General features: G+C 43.1%; 1 protein-coding gene across 1 annotated transcript in view; it reads right to left on the reverse strand.

Annotated features, from left to right (window-relative positions):
* The window catches only part of LOC134949888 (cytochrome P450 2A11-like), a 90,156-nt gene that overhangs the window by 57,419 nt on the left and 10,857 nt on the right, over positions 1-21,880 (reverse strand). Inside the window, exons 3-7 of the mRNA XM_063938585.1 lie at positions 19,336-19,488; positions 5,768-5,928; positions 3,626-3,802; positions 1,150-1,291; positions 601-788 (exon numbers count right to left, since the gene is read on the reverse strand). Of these exons, the coding sequence (XP_063794655.1) occupies positions 601-788; positions 1,150-1,291; positions 3,626-3,802; positions 5,768-5,928; positions 19,336-19,488 (821 nt within the window). The remainder of the gene's footprint in view (positions 1-600; positions 789-1,149; positions 1,292-3,625; positions 3,803-5,767; positions 5,929-19,335; positions 19,489-21,880) is intronic.

Consider the following 21,880-nt stretch of genomic DNA (forward strand, 5'->3'; position numbering starts at 1 on the left):
TTTGAGGATTTTTTGTAAAAAAACACCCGAATCCAAAACACACCCGAATTCGACAAAAAAATTTCAGGGAGGTTTTGCCAAAACGCGTCCGAATCCAAAACACGGCAGCGGAACCGAATCCAAAACCTAAACACAAAACCCGAAAAACTTCCGGTGCACATCTCTAATAACAATAGCGTAATTTTATACTGATCTGTGTTATAACACAGATCAGTGTAAAAAACAGCTATTTTCACTGGGATATGGCAGCGGAGGCTCTGCCTTCCCTGCCTCCCCTGACTGCACGTCCCTGTTGTATAGTGATAAGGTAAGGTGAAATGCAGAATTGAATTTAATATGTGGGAAAAGGGATCAATTTCAACTTCACTATTCCCAGAGTACAGAAAATCCTAGTAACACCTCTAATGAGAAACAATCAAAGAATTTAGCTTTATAGCTTTAGAGAGAGAGGACGATTACTGTAGGTAGTGTAAGTAATAAAAAATGTTTAAACAAAAGTTCAAGGTAACGTATATCAATAATTCTGCATCCACCTACCTACATATTTATATACTGCAGAGTTCAACTTAGAAATACCATCATTTTAGAGTAAAAATCTACCTTAGGTATAGAGTACCCTCTATACTTGATGTCTCTTGTGGTTTTCCGTGGCAAAGACATTGGGAGCAGGTCTATAAATCGCTGTATTTCATGGATCACAGCTTCTGTGAAGGGCATATGGTTTCTGTCTTCTATCTTTGGGCTCCGTTCTTGACCAATGACCTGGTCAATCTCCTCATGGACTTTGGCTAGTAAATAGAAATTATAATTTTCTGCTGATTTACCATAGCAAGTCATTTAGGAATGCTGATTATATTCATTAACATATCACACATTACTATTATGAGGTAGTGAAATAAAAATAGGTAGTGAAGGAAATAACAGATGAGAGTGTAAAAAGTGGTCTGTGTGCAAATCACCACAGGACTCTGTAGAGCTGCAGAAGTGTGTCTTTACTACCAGAAAGTCACACAGAACAATGACTGCAGCATCACTTCCTGCATAACCAAAATTTCCTGTATGACAAGTATAGTACTTCCTGTAAGACAAGTGGATAGCAATGATGCAATCCACATACAGCATACATCTACGGAGAGGCTTATTACATACCAAGGATATCGGGGTATTTCAAGAGAATAAGGAGAGCGTAAGTCAGAGTTGTGCTCATAGTCTCCACCCCGCCAACGAAGATCTGTGAAGTGCTGTTCACTAAGTTGGAGAAGGTGTAATCACTTTTGGGATTTATCTTTTCCTGGAGACAAAGGAGACATGAATTAATATTTATTGATGTAGTATCTGCAATGCTCTAAATAAGTTTTAGAGTATTTAAGTGCACTTAAGTGCACTTTAAAATTCTTAATATTTCTGCAGACTCATTTTGCCAAAATAAGCATAATTTCAATTATTGCTTACCTATCTACATGTGACTGTATGTCACCTTCGATCTATCAAATCCCACTTTTACACTATTTACAAATTATAAGTTTGCAGGCAGATACATATACTGATATAATTCTTGATGTCACTGCCAAAGGCTCTATACTAAACAGGCTGCACAGTACTAAAGCATTGAGAAAAGGAACCAAGGAGCCTATTGGTCAAAATGGCCTGCAAATGTCCACTCAACTAATTTTGTTTTTGTACTGAGTTATCAAGCAAACAAGACACTGGGGCAGTTAGTGATGCTCCCTATCCCAATTACTGACATTGGTAAGAGTAGTCCTACCACTAGCCAGTCAAGTCCATAGCAGATGTGTGAGCCAGCTTCCTATCTATTGCATACTGGAACTGAAAGTCTGGACTGGAAGCAAGTACATCAGTTTTACAAAAGAAAATTCCATCTGATGACAGCATTATTGAGTGTTACCTACAGGAATAGATGCTTTATTATTAAAATGTTCATAATTTAGTGTTTCTATTTTTTTTTTACACTGTTTTCTTTTTTTCTTCTTTTTTTTCTTTTCTTTTTTTTTTTCTTAAAACTATTTTTTTTTTTTAGAAGCAGCGTTAGCCTTTTATTATATACTGTAGGATAAGGTGATAAAGAGTAGAATAACTATTAACTAACCATATTATGTATGTATATATATATACACATATACTGTGTGTGTGTGTATATATATATATATATATATATATATATATATTATTATTACAAAAAAAGAGCATTGTTTGGTTTTTAATGAACAGAGCTACATTTAAATAGCTTTATTTTTAATAGAATTCTTAACATTACAATATTAGGTCAATTAACGTATTCATATAATGTAGTGTGGAATTTGCTAAACCTGATATTCATATATCTATATAACTTTTATAAATTATTTATTCTGTCTAAACTGTGTGTCTATTTGGTAACACTTCATGTTAACACAAACCAGGGAATTCTGCCATCAATATTTTAATAATTTTTGGAAAAACGTTAATTTTAAATAATCAAATTCGACATTACAATTCATAATTACAATTTCAAGTGTACCCTAATAACAGATTTACTCTTTCTATGCTCCTTGCAAGAAAACCCCTTTATGTTATATATACATGGCCTTATTCAGATTTGTTAGCAAACCAAAAAAGCAAGCAAAAGGGCAAAACCATGCTGAACTGCAGGTGTGGGCAGGTGTAACATGTGCAGAGAGAGTTAGATTTGGGTGGGGTGTGTTCAATCTGAAATCTAAATTGCAGTGTAAAAATAAAGGAGCCAGTATTTACCATGCACAGAAACAATATATCCCACCTAAATATAAATCTCTCTGCACATGTTACATCTGCCCCACCTGCAGTGCACCATGGTTTTGTCCAGTTACTTGCTTTTTTGGTTTGCTAATAAACCTGAATCACCCCCATAGTATACAAAACTCGGGGGAGCACCACCAACATGATAAAATATAAGTGGCTTAGGGCCAGTGGCGGATCTTGCCACGGGCAAGCAGGACTTTTGCCTGGGGCGCCGCCTTCCGGAGGGCGCCGGCGCCATCCGGAGGGCGCCGCGCCATGGCAAGATCAGCCAATGTGCAGTGTGCGCCCCAGCAGTGTCCCCCCGCTGTGCCCCCCCTCCCGCTGCGGCGCTACAAATGGGGGCGTGGCTGACAACACCCCCATATTAAACCACACACCCAAGTTTTGCCCGGGGCGCCACAAGGGCAAGAACCGGCCCTGCTTAGGGCCTAATTCAGTAAGGATTGCAAATTCAGCTAATTAGCAGAATTTGCAATCCTTTTCCCAGCATGCTGACCGCTTCCTCCCCCCCTTGATGAAGCAGAAATTGTGATCGCCTCGCAATTTCTGCTTCATCGTAGAAAATAGTGAAGCCTCCTGCCGGCGCAGCCTAGCTGCGCCCGCAGGAGGCACGCTGCCATGTTCACGATCACGGTGGCTGTGTGTGATGTCACGCAGCTGCCATGATCATGCCCCCGTGATCAACCTGAATTAGGCCCAAAATCTATTTTCTAATGTGCATAATTGTTGGTTAAATATATCTTGTGCAATTTACTTCCTATGTATTTTTGAGTAAACTATCCTGTGTGGAATGCCCCCTTTTTGTCCTTGTACCAAAATATATATGCAGTAAATGGTCAGTGGTTACCTTCTCGATTTTAATGAGGAAAGCATCAACAAAATCCCTCGGATTATTGGGGTCCAAAGTCTTCTTGTTTATCTTAACCCTCTTTATCACATAGCGCAAAATGTTTCTCATGTAAATGAAAGTCTTCTGGTGGCGCCCGGGGATGAAACGCATGATTTGTGGGAACATGTCAAACAGCTAAAGTGAAAGAATTAGACGTTAAATTGGTAGTCGGCTCTGCAGACCACTTGTGGCACCCCAGAAATAAAATTTTAGAATAATAACAGTAGTCCAAACACAAGATACTGTAACAATAGCTATATAAGGAACAATAAATAGATTATGGCCTAAATTTACAAAGCATTGGTTTTGATTTTTCCATCAGTTTAGCAACCCACTGATTTATTAAGGCAAAGACCACCATAAAACTGAGAAAACACTCGTTAGAATAGTCAAAATTCTAAGTAGTATCAAGTCACTTGAAACATTGCCCTTGCAAAAAAAATGAGCTTACTGTATAATGAAAAGAAAATTTGCTAAAAAGTATCTTGCCGATGTAGTTTACAGCTTGTGCCAAGAATGACAATCTAATAAAAAAAAGAGTTACAGACCTACTACTCTCACATCACACAATTAAGAACAGAATTGGGCATATGTAATAGGGTCCAAATATGCCGGAAGTGCGGGTTGCTGGCCGATCTCTGACTTTTTTAAAGTGGCAATCATTTACAAGACATGGTTTTGCCCTTTTAATATTGGACATAAACACAATCAGAAGCACTGTTTTTAACAAATAGAGATGTGCGAGTCTTTTGTTTTGGTTCTAATTTAATCGTCGTGTTTTGGTTTTGCAAAACCACCATCAAGTGTTTTGATTCAGAATTTGGATTTAAAATCCAAATCCTGTGTTTTTTATTCCTTGAAAATAGATTCTAAAAAAAGCTAAAATGATGTCATTTTTGCAGTCCAAACTCCAAATTCCGAACCGTGGGATGATCCGAAAGGGGACTTGTTTCAGGCAGGGCTGGATTAAGGGCCTATGAGAAGCAGGGTGGGTGTGACCAGTGCTGTGTGGGTGTGGCCAGTGCTATGTAAACCCCATACACTATCAGACCCAATGTCTCCCTAAATATCTAAAAATATAAAAATTGCATCATTTTGTGTGGAAAATAGAAATACAATTTAATGTTTATGATTTATGGCCAACCATGTGGCCAGCTGGTGGCTGGTAATCATCATGCTGTAATGAAGATGGGCCTATTTTTATGTGTAGGCCAGGAGCTGGAGCTCCATCTGCCTCATTGTTAATCTGGCCATGGCTTCAGGACCTAATTCAGTAAGGATTGCATTTTCAAAGCTGCTCGCAGCAGCTTTGCAACTGCAATCTTTAGCAATGCAAATGCAGGAGGCGGTGCTTAGGTGCGATTGCAGTTCTCTATATGATGCGATCACAATTCTGGATGAATATTCAAATCATCAGTCACAATGTTCATCTGCGACTGCTGGCTGAGTAAGTGCAGCTTGCGAGGCCAAGGAAACTGCATCTGGAACCAAGTCCTTGGCCTCGCAACTCCCAGAAAATGGGGGCGACATGCCCCCATTTTCCCCAATGCCAGCTGCCCCAGTCCTACCCACAAATATCTCTGCCTGTCAATCAGGCAGAAGTGTTTGCATTTTAGCGATGCGACTGCAGCACCTGCTCCGCACATGCACAGAACGGGTCCAGCGCAATTTCCAGATTATCAGGAAACTGCTCAGTGAGTTGCAGAAGCGACAGAAGCGAAATTAGGCCCCCAGTTCGGCTCTCCCCAGAAGATTAGAACCGGGACTCATTTCAGTTTGGTTCCTCAAAATTCGGGTGGGTTGGGATATCTAAAGAACTGAGTCACATCGTTCTATTAACAACCCAGAGCTTCATAAATAAAGCCCAAAATTAGGTACAGTTGCACACAAAAAACAAGCAGTGCTAGACTGCATTTTTTAATAAACTATATTTTTTGTTTAAATCCATCATACCAAAGTCAAGAACCTTGAAATAATAAAAAGGAATCTTTGCTATGTGTCTCTACTTTCCCAAACGAAACACAGAAAGTTTGTACATCTGTAACTGATAAAATTGTCAATTAAAAACTGAATCTTGATTAGTTCTACTTTGATGCTTACCTTCCCCCAGAAAGAGCTGGCAATTACAAAGGTTTCATAAATCCAGAACAACACATCATGGAGCTCTTCATCCTCATAACCATGGCGGTTTCCAAACATGATTGTGAAAATAATGTTGCATTGGGCTTTATTGAGGCACTGGCGAGGATCAAAAAATGACTCTAGAATGTGCAAATTAAAAGAGAAAATTCACATGGTTTTAATTCTAAGGACCCCATTTATCACAATCCACATTAAAAATGTCGATGCAATAAATATTTATTGCCTAAATTTGCAATGTGAACGTTAAAATTTTCATTAAAAATTCATGAGACTCGGGCTATCACTCTGTTCGGCATTGGTACTACAAATGCACCACTGGTGGCCAATGGAGAGGGATCAGTTGAATAAATATGACCCTACAACACAGAGGCCTCTTTTAGACTTACATACCTCCCAATTGTTCATGTTTTGTGAAGACAATCCCATTATGAGGGGGTTACTGTATTGCACCAACCCATCGGTTGTCCCAACTTGGGTAGTACATCACCATTCACCATGGTAAACGGTTGCCTTATGAACCAGTGGCGATATGCAGTCATTGGGGCCAATTCAATTGTTGGTTCCCCATGCTGCCACTAGATGACACTCAAGAGAGCAATTCAATTCATGCTCCGTTCGGGCACACATGCAGCCGGCGGGACCCATTTCAGCTCACAGCCTCCTGAGGTTAGAGCTGAAATGTATGAAAACATTGTGGTTTGGGCATTCATATGGGAGTTTGAGAACCCTAACCTGGACTTTAGACAGGTTTAGTCTCTTTGCGTGGCTAAACCCGGTACTAATTGGCATGCACGCCCAACAGGGGGTGGGGGGACAATTGAATTGCTCCATTATGTTAAGATTCAAAATGTCTACATGGATGTTATGCCTACAGTGAACATGATGAAATTCACATTATCGAAATAGACATAATGACATGGTTATTGTGTTGATATTGTGAATGTGGTTAATCAAAATATCAACATTACAGATGTACAGTTAGGGTTAAGCTGCACTTAGGGTTAGGTTTAGGGTCAGGGTTAGGCTGTTGTTAGGTTTAGGGTCAGGCTTAGGATGTTGTTAGGGTCAGGGTTAGGCTGTGGTTAGGGTTAGGTTTAGGATAAGGTTAGTGTTATAACAGTAGAAAAAAATGTAGAAAAATGTCGACATACCAACTTTTGACATGCACAATTGCAACATTATGACCACATCAACAATGTGCATGGTGACATATCAGTTGTCAAAAAAAATGTCCATGATGACACGCTGAATTTTGTACCACACTCCCACAGTTAAAGGGTTTTAAAGGTAGCTTTGCACTTTTGAAGTGCTAGGCATGTACTACCATGTCACCTTGGCAAAACAATGTTGCATTGAAAGTTGCAGGGGCATGGATTAAAAATGTGCAATTTGATAGGGAGTTAGAATTTCTTTGCATACTAAGGCAGCACCAAAAGATAGTGTAAAATAGAGTACTAGTATGCTACATGCAAAAAGTGCCTGTATTTACCATAAATGATACTGCATAAACAAATTGTATGCGCAACCCTTTGTTTTACATGATTTGAACAGGTGTATACTGTAATTGCACCTTTTAGCTGGATTTTCTCTTAACTATAATTGAGTTCTAATATAAAACTGAATTATCATTTATTTTTTTAATTAAAGAATGTCATTGTGTCAAAGCATCCAGATTCATTTTTATCTTTTCAACTGGCACATGTCCTTTCTAATCACTTTAGGTTATCTTTTCTTTTAGAATATATAAATGAGATGCATCACATGACCTATTATGAAACTACAAAACTTTGTTGTGTTACCTTCTTTGTAGCTTCTGGTGTACACTATGTCAAAAGTTCAAAAATCCGGAAAGAGTAAAATGTAATTACTGTATATAGCTGTTGTCATAAAACACAGACATCATCATCATCAATTACATTTTCAGTTACACTGGCTGGGAGCTTCAAAACACCCTTCTAGTTTTTAAATAGTAAGCACAATTTCTAAAAGTACAGAAGATGTGGCATTTTGGAGCAGCTGCATTTATTTAACCTAAGCTCCCGCCACTAGCTAGATGATAAACTTCACCATTTTGACTCTATGTTCAGTTTGATCTCATTCTGAGATACATGGCCACATTAGTAATTCCAGTGGTATTTTTCTTTTCTTTTTTTTTTATCTGATATTTTTTTAATGCCATACTCTGTGGAGACAACTGCCTCCACTGCATATGGTAGTGCTAGACTATGAGTGGGTGTGGTTTATGCAAAACAAGAAGTCCAGTCTACAGATTGGTAATGTGATCCAGCAGGACTAAAGAACATGGGCATTCCTGGATTCCAAACAGCACTGATTTAGCAGTACAGTATGTCAAGGTATATGATGTAAGCCCACCAGAAGTGGGGAGGTTCTAGTTCTCCATCCTCTCAGATGCTACTGACATCAATAGGAGGCCATATAAAATGCACTGTACACCAGGGACGTGCAGTCAGGGGAGGCATTAATGATTAAAATAATACTAAAAAGAGAGTTATGACACATATTATCTTCTTAGTATTATTTTAATAATCAATCCTTTAGCCTTTATATTATTTTAACATTTTTTTTATTTTTACAATGTACAAAACAGTTTTCAATGTGTGTTGGAGGCACCCCTCTTGGTGCCTCCCGATCTCACAGTGAATGGGCCAGAAGCGGGGGGCAGGGCCAAGCATCGGGCATCAAAAACCCATTAACAAATACCCTGTAAGCGGCACCTAATAGCACTGCCTCTTTGACAGGGATGTGCTTTTAGCTCACATGAAAGCACGCCCCTGTTACTGAAACAGATGTGATTGGGCAGTAAGCAGGGCCGGTCCTACCATTACCGCAACCCACTCTGGACCGGTCTCTGATGTGCACAGATCCCTGTGTTCCCCCATCCCTGCTTCTCCCGTGTCTCTCCCGATGTCCCTGCAGCCGTCTGGGTCAGGTTGTGGCCGGCACTGTCAGCGTTGTTTCCAAACGTTTCCTATATTTCTATGTGTCCCCAATGTCCCCGCACACTACCGAATCTTCTCCATACAATAAGTCATCAGTGTGTGCGTGTGTCCAGGTGAGCACTGGTCGGGGTTCCAGATGAGCAGAGAGTGCCATGGAGGGGAGAATAAGGGATCCTTGAGAGGACTCTTTGGCAGTGGGATCACTACAGGTGTTGGGAGCCCTGCGGGGAGAGAGGGTTGAGGGGGGTTCGGGGGGCATGCAGGAATGGATTAACAATGGGGTGGATGGAGCTGCAGCTCCAGCCCCCCCCCCCTCCCCATCAAAATAGGCCAACAGGAGGATCTACTGTACTGCTGTACACAGGAAATTATTTTTCTGTTACAGTAGCCTTCCAGCAGCTGTCCTTCTGATACCCTCCACTTCCTCCTTGATTGGGCAAACATCAGGCATACTGTTCCACTCACTGTGGAACACCGTGAAAGACGCAGGGGCATGAAGCTGTTCCAGGGTTTGTTACCCCTGCACACACAGCTCGTCCAGCATCAAATTAACACAAGCAGAGGCTGCAGTGTTTAGTTTCTGTGGGTCCTCCTTCCCTCCCTGCTGACCAATCTCATTCTGTCAGCTATCCTGCTTATTACAGTATGTCCCTCCCTTCTCCCATCAGCTTCCTCCTTTTTCCTCAGCTTCCCTTTCATCTTCTCCCTCCCCTCAAAGGTCCAAATGCCCCATCCCCCTCGTGGCACCCCCCCCCCCCCTTCAACATACACACATACACACAGTCACACACACACTCCTCCTCCTCCTAGTCCTCACTCACACTGGTCCAGCAGAAAAATGGAAGATCAGGCCAAGCGTCATGACATATAGCCTCAGCATGGGAAGGAGTTTCCAGATACTGTTTTTTATGTAAATGTGAGTACATAACTTTCATATTATTGTCATTTTAACACAGCATTAATTAAGCAGTCAAGCCCAAGCTCATCTCTGGGTCAAGTAACTGATCTTTAGGTGTCTGTGTCCTGCTGGCTGCTTATCATGGTGTCCTCAGCCTCGCATGTTAAAAAGTTTAAAACACGGGGGTGCATCACATATGGATATCAGTCCAGTATCCAACATAAAGCAAAAGAGGGGTGCCCTCACCAGATTTTTAAAAGGTTTTAAAAGTTTTATTCAGCAAAATGTCATGGTGCTAAAGGTCCTAAAATGGGATATAGTTGGGATCCCGGCATTCGGGATCCTGGCAGACAGAATGCCGGTGCTGGAGTCCCGACACCTGTCAGAATGCCAACCACGGCATCCCAATTGCCGAATTCCCAATTGTAAGTATGCCGGGGAGGGATAGGGTTAGGCTGCAGGAGGAGGGGCAGGGTTAGACTGTGGGCAGAGGGTTAGGGTTAGACTGCAGGGAGGGGGGGTTAGGGTTAGGCTGCGGGAGGAGGGGTAGGGTTAGACTGTGGGTGGAGGGTTAGGGTTAGGCTGCTGGGAGGGAGGGTTAGAATTAGCTGTACCTGCCTCACGCACCACTGTGACTATTTGCTGAATAAAGCTTTGGGAACCTTTAAAAAACCCGGTGAGGTCACCCCTCTTTTGCCATATTATATAGATATAGATGTAGATATAGAGAGATACACACACACACACACACACACACACACACACACACACACACTATATATATATATATATATATATATATATATATTTATATATGTATGTACAGTATGTATGCATGTGTGTGATGTATATAGAAATATACTACCTATCTATACACACACACAATAAATACATTAGCATGTCTCAGGTCATCTCAGTATGCCCCCAGCTCCATCCCAACCCCTCTATCTGCTGCTTCCAACATACCCTGCTCCGTCCGGTCTGGTATTGCCTCTTTCCTATTCCAGCCCTCTCTCATACTTACCCCATTTCCATCGGGCAGCCAGGTCCTCCTCCTAGGCTAGATCTGTCTTGTCTCCTTCTGTGCATGCATGTCAGAGTCAGAACCAGGACAGACTTTAGCAGATTTACATCATCACTAAGTGCCATTTTTATTTATTTTATCAGATTATGGTCACATTAACAAAGTTTTTTTTCCTTTATAGGCTCTCACAATACATTATTATAACCTCTGGGCAGGGTATACCCCTGTGCAGACCACACCCCAACAACACTGGTCACACCCTCTGCGGCGGCACACAATAGGCCTTTCATAAATTTCAGCTCCAGGCCCATGTGGTCCTTTATCTGGCACTGGGGGCATGTCTGCAGCCACGCTGACCTCAGAGTCTGCCCGGCTGACAGGGACCTTGTAAGGCAGCTGCAAACTTCTCTTGCTAGGTCTGTCTGGCGGGTGAGAAGGGCTTTATGGCAGTGGGATTACTGCAGAAATGGACAACATTGCATTCACTCCCACTCCCTCCCCAGTCCCAAACACTAATATTTGTTTTCTCTTACGTCCTAGAGGATGCTGGGGACTCCAAAAGGACCATGGGGTATAGAAGGGGATCCGCATTAGACATGGGCACTCTAAGACTTTAAACGGGTGTGAACTGGCTCCTCCCTCTATGCCCCTCCTCCAGACCTCAGTTAGATTCTGTGCCCAGAGAGAATGGACACACACTAGGGGAGCTCTCCTGAGTTTCTCTGAAAAGACTTTATGTTAGGTTTATTATTTTCAGGGAGACCTGCTGGCTACAGGCTCCCTGCTTCGTGGGAGTGAGGGGAGAGAAGTCAGACCTACTTCTTCTGAGTTCAAGGGCTCTGCTTCTTAGGCTACTGGACACCATTAGCTCCAGAGGGTTCGATCACTTGGTGCGCCTAGCTGCTTGTTCCCGGAGCCGCGCCGTCAACCCCTTCACAGAGCCAGAAGATAGAAGCCGGGTGAGTATTAAGAAGACAAGAAGACTTCAGTGACGGCAGAAGACTTCAGTACTGAGGTACCGTGCAGCAGTCACGCTGCGCGCCATGCTCCCACACACACATACGGCGGCACTTGCAGGGTGGCGGGCGCAGGGGGGGCGCCCTGAGCAGCATGATTACTGAAGTTTTTTACAAAAAATCTGGCTAAAATATATATGTTGGAAGTGCCTAGGCACCAGATATAGCCCCCGCCAGTATAAATATTTTAAATTTGAGCGGGACTATAGCGCGCCGGTGAGGGGCCGTGGCTTAGCCCTCCCAGCTTACCAGCACCATTTTCTCTTCACAGGATGCAGAGACGCTGGCCTGGACCTCCACACTCCTGCACAAGTAACAGGGTGCAAAACGGGGGGGCACAGTAAATTGGTGCGATTATCCATTGATAAAAACCGCGCAAACAGGTCTGAGGCAGTGTGTATTTGCTCTCAGTACCGGGATAGGCGCTGGGGTGTGAGCTAGTAAACTCCATCTGTGTGTCTCTAACAGGCTTTCTGTGGGTCTGTCCCCTATAGCCAGTGTGTTGGTGCATGTCGGTACATGTATGTCGACATGTCTGAGGCTGAGTGCTCCTCCCCGGAGGAGGTTACTGTGGGGGCGGATAGGGCGCTGGGAGTGACTCTGTCGGCACTGCCGATTGCTGATTGGGTGGATATGTTGAGTACATTGAATGCAAATGTGGCGTTATTGACTAAAAGGCTGGATAAATCTGATTCTCAGACACAAACATGAAGGAAATCCATGTAGGATGCCTTGTCTCAGGTCCAGACCCCCTCAGGGTCACAAAAGTGTTCATTTACCCAGATGGCAGATACTGGTACCGACACGGACTCTGATTCCAGTGTCGACTATAGTGAGGCCAGTTTAAATCCGAAACTGGTTAAGAGTATTCAGTACATGATTGTGGCAATTAAAGACGTTTTACATATTTCAGAAGTACCTACTGTTCCTGATACAAGGGTTTGTTTGTATAAGGGTAAAAAGCCTGAGGTGACGTTTCTTCCCTCTCATGAGCTGAACACTCTTTGTGAAAAAGCTCGGGAATCTCCTGACAAAAGGTGGCAGATTCCCAAGACAATTCTAATGGCATATCCTTTCCCCTCTGACGACAGGGAAAAGTGGGAGTCATCTCCCAATGTGGACAAGGCTCTATCACGACTGTCCAAAAAGGTGGCGCTTCCGTCTCCCGACACAGCTGCCCTAAAGGACCCTGCGGATCGTAAGCAGGAAACTACCTTAAAATCCATTTATGTCACTACGGGTGCGCTGCTCAGACCTGCCGTGGCGTCGGCATGGGTGAGTAGTGCTATTGGTAAGTGGGCAGATAATTTGGCATCTGACATGGATACCCTGGATAGGGATAGCATTCTTTTCACTCTCGGTTTATCAGGGACGCTGCAGCTTACCTAAAGGATGCGGCGAGGGATATTGGCCTCTTGGGATCAAGGGCCAATGCCATGGCAGTTTCGGTCAGGAGAGCGCTGTGGATTCATCAATGGAATGCTGATGCCGACTCTAAGAAAGCTATGGAAGCTCTCTCGTATAAAGGTGGTGTCTTGTTTGGTGTTGGCCTCGCTGATCTGGTTTCTACAGCTACAGCGGGTAAGTCATCATTTCTTCCTTATGTTCCTGCACAACAGAAAAAGACGCCGCATTATCAGATGCTGTCCTTTCAGCCTAATAAATACAAAACAGGAAGAGGGTCGTCCTTCCTTGCCTCAAAAAGTAGAGGAAGGGGAAAAAGGTTGCCTGCTGTGCCAGTTTCCCAGGAGCAGAGGTCCTCCCCGCCTTCTGCCAAGTCCTCTACGGGAGTCCGTACCGGTGGGGGCGCGTCTCCGACTCTTCAGTCAGGTCTGGATTCACTCGGGCCTGGATCCTTGGGTGTTAGAAATAGTGTCCCAAGGGTACAAACTGGAGTTTCAAGCCGTGCACCCCCACCGATTGTTCAAATCAGCCTTGCCAGTTTCTCTCCCAGAAAGGGAATTAGTGTGCGCTGCGATACAAAAGCTGTGTCAACAGCGTGTCATTGTCACGGTACCCCCGTCTCAACGGGGAGAAGGGTTTTATTCAAGCCTGTTTGTCATACCAAAGCCGGATGGCTCGGTCAGACCGATCCTGAACCTAAAATCCCTCAATCTATATTTGAAAAGTTTCAAGTTCAAGATGGAATCTCTTCGAGCAGTGATCTCCAGTCTGGAAGGGGGGATTTTATGGCGTCAGTCGACATCAAAGATGCCTACTTACATGTCCCAATATATCCTCCACATCAAGCTTTCCTGAGGTTTGCTGTTCAGGATTGTCTTTACCAATTTCAGACGTTGCCGTTTGGTCTTTCCACGGCTCCGAGGGTCTTCACCAAAGTAATGGCGGAAATGATGGTGCTCCTACGCAAGCAGGGTGTCACAATTATCCCGTACTTGGACGATCTCCTGATAAAGGCGAGATCAAAGGAGCAGTTGCTAAGAAACGTGTCGCTCTCCCCGACAGTTCTGCAACAAAATGGTTGGATCCTAAATTTGCCAAAGTCACAGTTGATGCCGACGTCACGGCTGTCTTTCTTGGGCATGATCCTGGACATGGAACTACAGAGAGTGTTTCTCCCAGCGGAAAAAGCTCTGGAAATCCAGAACATGGTCAGGGAGATACTGAAACCGGCAAGAGTGTCGATTCATCAATGCACTCGGGTGTTGGGGAAGATGGTTGCAGCCTACGAAGCATTTCCATTTGGCAGGATTCATGCCCGGGTGTTTCAGTGGGACCTGTTGGACAAGTGGTCCAGGTCTCACCTGCACATGCACCGGAAAATAAGCCTATCTTCCAGGACCAGAATATCTCTCCTGTGGTGGCTCCTAGAGAGACGCAGGTTCGGGATCCAGGATTGGGTCCTGGTGACAACGGATGCATGTCTCCGAGGCTGGGGAGCAGTCACACAGGGAAAAAATTTCCAGGGAAAATGGTCAAGCCAGGAAGCTTCTCTTCACATAAACGTTCTGGAATTAAGAGCCATATACAACGGCCCTCTACAAGCGGAACATTTTCTTCGAGGTCTACCTGTCCTGATTCAGTCGGACAACGTAACAGCAGTGGCGTACATAAACCGCCAGGGCGGAACAAAGAGCAGAGCGGCAATGGCGGAGGCCACAAAAGTTCTCTGCTGGGCGGTAAAACATGTAAGCGCTCTGTCAGCGGTCTTCCTTCCGGGCGTGGACAACTGGGAAGCAGATTTCCTCAGCAGACACAATCTCCATCCAGGAGAGTAGGATCTTCATCAAGAGGTTTTTGCAGAAGTGACAAGTCGTTGGGGAATTCCTCAAATAGACATGATGGCGTCTCGCCTCAACAAGAAGCTTCAGAGATATGTTCCAGGTTGAGGTACCCTCAAGCCAGTGCAGTGGACGCCCTGGTAATTCCGTGGGTGTTTCAGTCGGTATATGTGTTTCCTCCACTTCCACTCATTCCAATAGTGATAAGGATCATAAGAAGAACAAGGGTTCAGGCGATACTCATTGTTCCAGATTGGCCACGGAGGGCCTGGTATCCGGATCTTAAGGAATTACTCATAGAAGATCCCTGGCCTCTTCCTCTCAGAGAGAATCTGTTACTGCAGGGGCCGTGCGTCTTCCAGGACTTACCGCGGTTGTGTTTGACGGCGTGGAGGTTGAACGCCAAATCCTAGCTCGAAAGGGTATTCCCGGGGAAGTCATCCCCACTCTGCTTAAGGCTAGAAAGGAGGTTACGGCGAAGCATTATCACCGTATTTGGAGAAAGTATGTGTCTTGATGTGAATCCAAGAAGGCTCCTACGGAAGAGTTTCAGCTGGGTCGTTTCCTCCATTTTTTGCAGGCAGGTGTGGATGCAGGCCTAAAATTAGGTTCCATTAAAGTGCAGATTTCGGCCTTATCTATTTTCTTTCAAAGAGAATTGTCCGCTCTTCCAGAGGTTCAGACTTTCGTGAAGGGAGTACTGCACATCCAACCTCCCTTTGTGCCCCCAGTAGCACCATGGGACCTTGACGTGGTGTTGCAATTTCTTATGTCACACTGGTTTGAACCTTTGCGGAAGGTTGAATTGAAATTTCTCTCTTGGAAAGTGGTCATGCTTTTGGCCTTGGCGTCCGCAATACGGGTGTCGGAATTGGCGGCCTTGGGCCATATGCAATTGCGGTCGAATTGCAGCAAATGTCGAAAAACGGGGCATTTTCGACACAAAAAAATGATTCGACAATGCAATACAGTACTTTTCGCCAAAAAACGGCAGTTTCAGATTCGACTTTTTGCAATTCAACAGTTGTCAAATTCGACATGTCTGCCATGGTAAAAATGCGGCTTTTCGACAAAAGTATATTCGCTTGAAGAATATCAATTCGACAACACTGCTTTTTGACAGTTATTTCGTCAATTTCAGTCCGCCTCATTTTGCTGGCGAGATCAAATAAAAAAAATGTAAAAACATGTTTTTTTGTGTTTTTTTTTAATGCTAATAGCATATCTATTTATATTAGAAGGGATTATCGACTTGGTTTGTCTATTTAGGAGCCACAAGTATTATTTAATATATTTTACAAAAAAATATATATTTTTTTACTGACTAAAATATTATGGAGAGATCAGAGCATGTTTTTCAGTGGGAAGGGGTGGGAATGGTTTAAAAATCCTGAAAAAAAATGCGTGGTGTCCCCCCTCCATAAGCATAACCTGCCTCGGGCTCTTTGAGCCGGTCCTGGTTGTAAAAATATGGGGGGGGGGGGGGAAATGACATGGGTTCCCCCGTATTTTAACAACCAGCACCAGGCTCTGCGTCCGTTCCTGGTGCAAAAAATATGGGGAACAAAAGACGTAGGGGTCCCCCATATTTTTCACACCAGCACCGGGCTCCATTAGCTGGAGAGATAATGCCACAGCCGGGGGACACTTTTATACCGGTCCCTGCGGCCGTGACATTAAATCCCCAACTAGTCACCCCTAGTTTTGCGTTTTATTATTTTGCCAAGTACGTGGATTACAAGTAGAAGAGGACAGATCTACACAGGATTTTTGTGAGTATAATTTTATTTACAGGTTAATCGTGGATTCTACTGGTGAAGAGGACCGAGCCTCGTGTCAACATAGGTAAGTATGTGTGTGTCGGTGTGCATGTATGTAATAAAGTTTTACTATCACGGTGTGTGTGTACTGTTTTTATTTGGGTATTTTTTTTGCAGTAGAACTACAGGTACCAGCGGGCCCGTCCCCCCCCCCCCCGTATGCTGGTACTTGTGGCTCTCCAAGTACCAGCTTGCGGGGAAGGCTTGCTGGGACTTGTAGTTCTGCTACAAAAAACAATATTCTTTATTTTGACACTTGGCTATCAGTCCCCCATCCGCCGCCCTTGGATGGGGGTACAGCCTCAGGCTTCACCCCTGGCCCTTTGGTGGCTGGAGGGGGGGACCCCTTGATTTAAGGGGTCCCCACTCCTCCAGGGTACCCCAGCCAGGGGTGACTAGTTGGAGATTTAATGCCGCGGCCGCAGGGACCGGTATAAAAGTGTCTCCCGGCTGTGGCATTTTCTCTCCAGCTAGTGGAGCCCGGTGCTGGTGTGAAAAATACGGGGGACCTCTACGTCTTTTGTCCCCCGTATTTTTTGCACCAGGACCGGACGCAGAGCCTGGTGCTGGTTGTTAAATTACGGGGGATCCCCTGTCAATTTTTTTCCCGTATTTTTACAACCAGGACCGGTTTAAAGAGCCAGAGGCTGGCAATGCTTAGGAGGGGGGACCCCACGCATTTTTTTTCAGGGTTTTTTAAACACTTTTGTGCCGTCCAGGAAGTCGAATCCAGGACGTACACTATCCATCAATTGGTCCGTTTTTCGACAGCGGGACTGTCAAATCCATTTTTTATTGAATATGTCGAATTCGGGTCCCGGCGGGAGGGTGTCTGACTGTTGAATTGAGTCGAATTGAAAAACGGTCGAATTCCAGCCGGAATTTGACCACAATTGCATATACCCCTTTGTCTCACAAGAGCCCCTATTTGATTTTCCATGTGGATAGAGCGGAATTGAGAACTCATCAACAATTTCTGCCAAAGGTGGTTTCTTCGTTTCACATAAACCAACCGATTGTGGTGCCTGTGGCTACGGAAGCCTTGGCTGATTCGAAGTCTCTCGATGTAGTCAGAGCTTTGAAAATTTACGTCACCAGAACGGCTCAATTTAGGAAATCAGAGGCTCTGTTTGTCCTATATGCTCCCAACAAAATTGGGGCTCCTGCTTCCAAGCAGACTATTGCCCGCTGGATCTGTAATACGTTTCGGCATGCTCATTCTACGGCTGGATTGCTGTTACCGAAGTCAGTGAAAGCCCATTCTACCAGGAAGGTGGGCTCATCTTGGGCGGCTGCCTGAGGAGTCTCGGCGCTTCAACTTTGCTGAGCAGCTACTTGGTCGGGTTCAAACACTTTTGCTAAATTCTACAAGTTTGATACCCTAGCTGATGAGGACCTCATGTTTGCTCAATCAGTGCTGCAGAGTCGTCCGCACTCTCCCGCCCGGTCTGGAGCTTTTGTATAAACCCCATGGTCCTTTTGGAGTCCCCAGCATCCTCTAGGACGTAAAAGAGAAAATAGGATTTTAATACCTACCGGTAAATCCTTTTCTCCTAGTCCGTAGAGGAGGCTGGGCGCCCGTCCCTGTGCGGACTATTTTTTCAGCAGTGTTGATTGCTTCTGTTACACAGAGGTTGTGTATCGGTTATGTTCAGCCTGTTGCTGTTTTTGGTTCATGCTGTTAACTGGTATTGCTTAAAAGCCATGTTGTACAGTGTGTTGTGGTGTGAGCTGGTATGTATCTCACCCTTGGTTAACAAAAATCCTTTTCCTCGAAATGTCCCTCTCGCTGGGCACAGTTCCAATAACTGAGGTCTGGAGGAGGGGCATAGAGGGAGGTGCCAGTTCACACCCATTTCAAGTCTTAGAGTGCCCATGTCTCCAGCGGATCCCGTCTATACCCCATGGTCCTTTTGGAGTCCCCAGCATCCTCTACGGACTAGGAGAAAAGGATTTACCGGTAGGTATTAAAATCCTATTTTTTATTTTATAAAAATGTACAACTTATTAGCTGCCTGTTTGATGAGCAGGCAAGCTGCGGGCATTGGTTTTCACTGTTGCTATGTAACGTCACACACTGTTAATTTGCAGCATACAGAACAGACAATGAATTTAAACTTAGAGTTGTTAAATCTTCCTTTTTGTTTTGTACAATTTTGTAATATAACTTAATTCAGAAATGTTTCATATTTAGTTAAAAATAATGTTATGATGTGGATTTGGTACGTTTGCTTAATCGCACATTGGGGGTAATTCCAAGTTGATCGCAGCAGGATTTTTGTTAGCAGTTGGGCAAAACCATGTGCACTGCAGGGGAGGCAGATATAACATGTGCAGAGAGAGATAGATTTGGGTGTGGTGAGTTCAATCTGCACTCTAAATTGCAGTGTAAAAATAAAGCAGCCAGTATTTACCCTGCACAGAAACAAAATAACCCACCCAAATCTAACTCTCTCTGCAAATGTTATATCTGCCCCCCCCTGCAGTGCACATGGTTTTGCCCAACTGCTAAAAAATTTCCTGCTGCGATCAACTTGGAATTACCCCCATTATATTCTGCACCAACCTTTTGTATTCCTAAATTCTGTCACCAGCCACTGAGCCTCCTCCTGAACATGTTCCTCCATGGTCTTCTTTCCCATGCCAAAGTCCCGCATTGCAGATACTGAAAAATTACGAAGTGCCCTCCACCTCTCCATGTTGCTCTCGAAACTAAGTCCTGATTTGTTAAATACAAAACCACCATGAATTCATATTGACTGAAACATTAAAGCTAAATTACATGTCTCTTTCAAACTTATACATTTTAATTATTTATTATTAGTTTATGGGCACATTTCTATGCAATTTTCAAACTAAAGCTGTTGGGTGGTGTAATTAAGCTACTGTATAACTGCAGTTGTTATCATGAAGATCTATAATATTCTCTGCTATTAATAATAATATAGATAATATATAATATTTGAATAAAATAGATGACCTACAAGCTAGAATGGCCAGCCAAACATGTATTAGGACATGCTCTCTTATTATACTAACGGAGTTCTGTCTGAGTAATTATATTTTGGATTCTGTGGCACAATGAGCAAATAGGAGCCTGTTTAGAGTGGACAGAACTCAGGATTCAGGAAAATCTAGAGGTACATATATGTTAATGATGCACGAATTGGTGCACGTATGCTGATCTTATTGAGACTTTCTGTTCAGCTGATTTTGAATATGTGGTTGTCAAATGTAGACCGTTTTATTTACTAAGAGAAATATCAATTGTGGCGGTGGTCGCTGTATATATTCTGCCACAAGCACATGTAGAAAATGTATTGGATGTCTTGCATTCTAGTATAACAAAGCTGCAAACTTAGTATGTGGACGGAGTATTTTTAGTTGCTGGAGATTTCAATCGTGCTAGAATAAAGGTGGTCTGGTCTTACCCAATTTCTATCAAAATGTGAATACTCCCACTAGGGGAGAGAATTTATTGGACCATGTATATTATATAACATCAAATGACCTTCAGATGCTCTAATATTGGGGATTCTGATCACTTTTCTTTGTTCTTGGTCCTAGTATATAAATCTCTGGCTAAGCATTTTAAACCTACAAGTACATTTATTACTACCTGCCCCAAAGGTGCAATGCTGAATCTACAAGACACTCTAGATTTTACTGATGTTAGATCTGATGTCAGAATATCCAGTGAGCAAGACTCCATCTTAATACAACATGGAGTATTTATTCATAACCTTTAGTTTTAGGTAAAATGTATTTCTCAACTAAAAAGTATTTCTCTTGCAAAGTAAGTAAATGTTTATGTTAGACTCCAAGGAAAGGAATTTAGAAAAACAAAGATAAGGCTACTACCTAGGCTTGGTGAAGAAACAAGGGATGCGCCTGACATTTGGATAGAAATCATATGACCTAAGTAAAGTTATAGACAATAAATAAGGAAATATTTGAGTAATTGCTTATTAAATTAATTGGTGTAAACGCACAGGATGGCACGCATGATTTCATATGTATTGCACTGTTTGAATTTCCTATAAAAGGAGTGTCCGAACAGCCATTAAACTTAGTGAATACCTGATACACAAACAGTTGACTTGTGTTTATTCACTCTGATTGATCATGAAACGGAGATCTCCACCTGAAATCATTCAACTCGGGTAAAACAGATCCCACAAGTGGAGGTCCCACCGAGATTCCAGAAGGGCTTTCTGGACGGAAACAGGACACATCTACCGCACAACTCAGTTCTCAAACGACACCCGAGCACGCAGAATTTTTTCTGCAAGGTTGAGATTCTGATTTTGGGGGTCAGATTGTCATTTCTGTCCGGTGTCCTTACACGGAGAGCTACTGACTAGAAGATTTCAGGTATCATAGAAATGTTTGCTGTCATTGCTTAAATGTTTCTGTTGTGACTATTGCATTTGTCAGATAAGGGTTTTATTTTACTTATTTTCTAAAATGCGTCAGATCTTAGACATCTTGTTATTACGATCAAACCCAGTAAATTACCAGACAAATCTGTGCTTTGTATATTTTTTGGAAGACCCTGCTATACATACAAGAGTTGTGATATCTGATCTCCAGTTAAATGTCATTGCAGATATGCTGGAATTGCTAGGCTGAACTTTTGTTTGAAACCTGCAATTACATCTCTTATGATTATCCAGAGTGTAAATGTACTATGTTTATTTTTCTTGCAAAAGAAGGGTAACAAAGTGTTACTGTTCCAGACTCCATTAATTACATTGAACAAGTTATTCATTTGTGTGATTAGAAATTGATATTGATCTAGATTCTGAACCTTTAGAATGATTCTTGAGCTGGTGTGATAAATGAAATTGACAGTTAAGAGAAGTAACTATCTTTATGGTTCCCCAGGAATTGTGTGTGTGTGTCAGTAAGCATCATAATAGATTGATGAAAAAGCATAAAAGACAATCCCAGGGTTTTGCATAAGTTGCATAAGCCTCTGCATTAGGCTACATTAGATGTGCATAATAGAATCTGGGAAGAGTGGTGAAAAATGCCACCTGAGGGTACACCTTATACAATGTACCCACCCTTTCTGATGGAAACAAGTAAACTTCACCCAGTTGCCCAAA

Source organism: Pseudophryne corroboree, chromosome 8, assembly GCF_028390025.1.
Source record: "Pseudophryne corroboree isolate aPseCor3 chromosome 8, aPseCor3.hap2, whole genome shotgun sequence".
Classification (NCBI taxonomy): Eukaryota; Metazoa; Chordata; class Amphibia; order Anura; family Myobatrachidae; genus Pseudophryne; species Pseudophryne corroboree.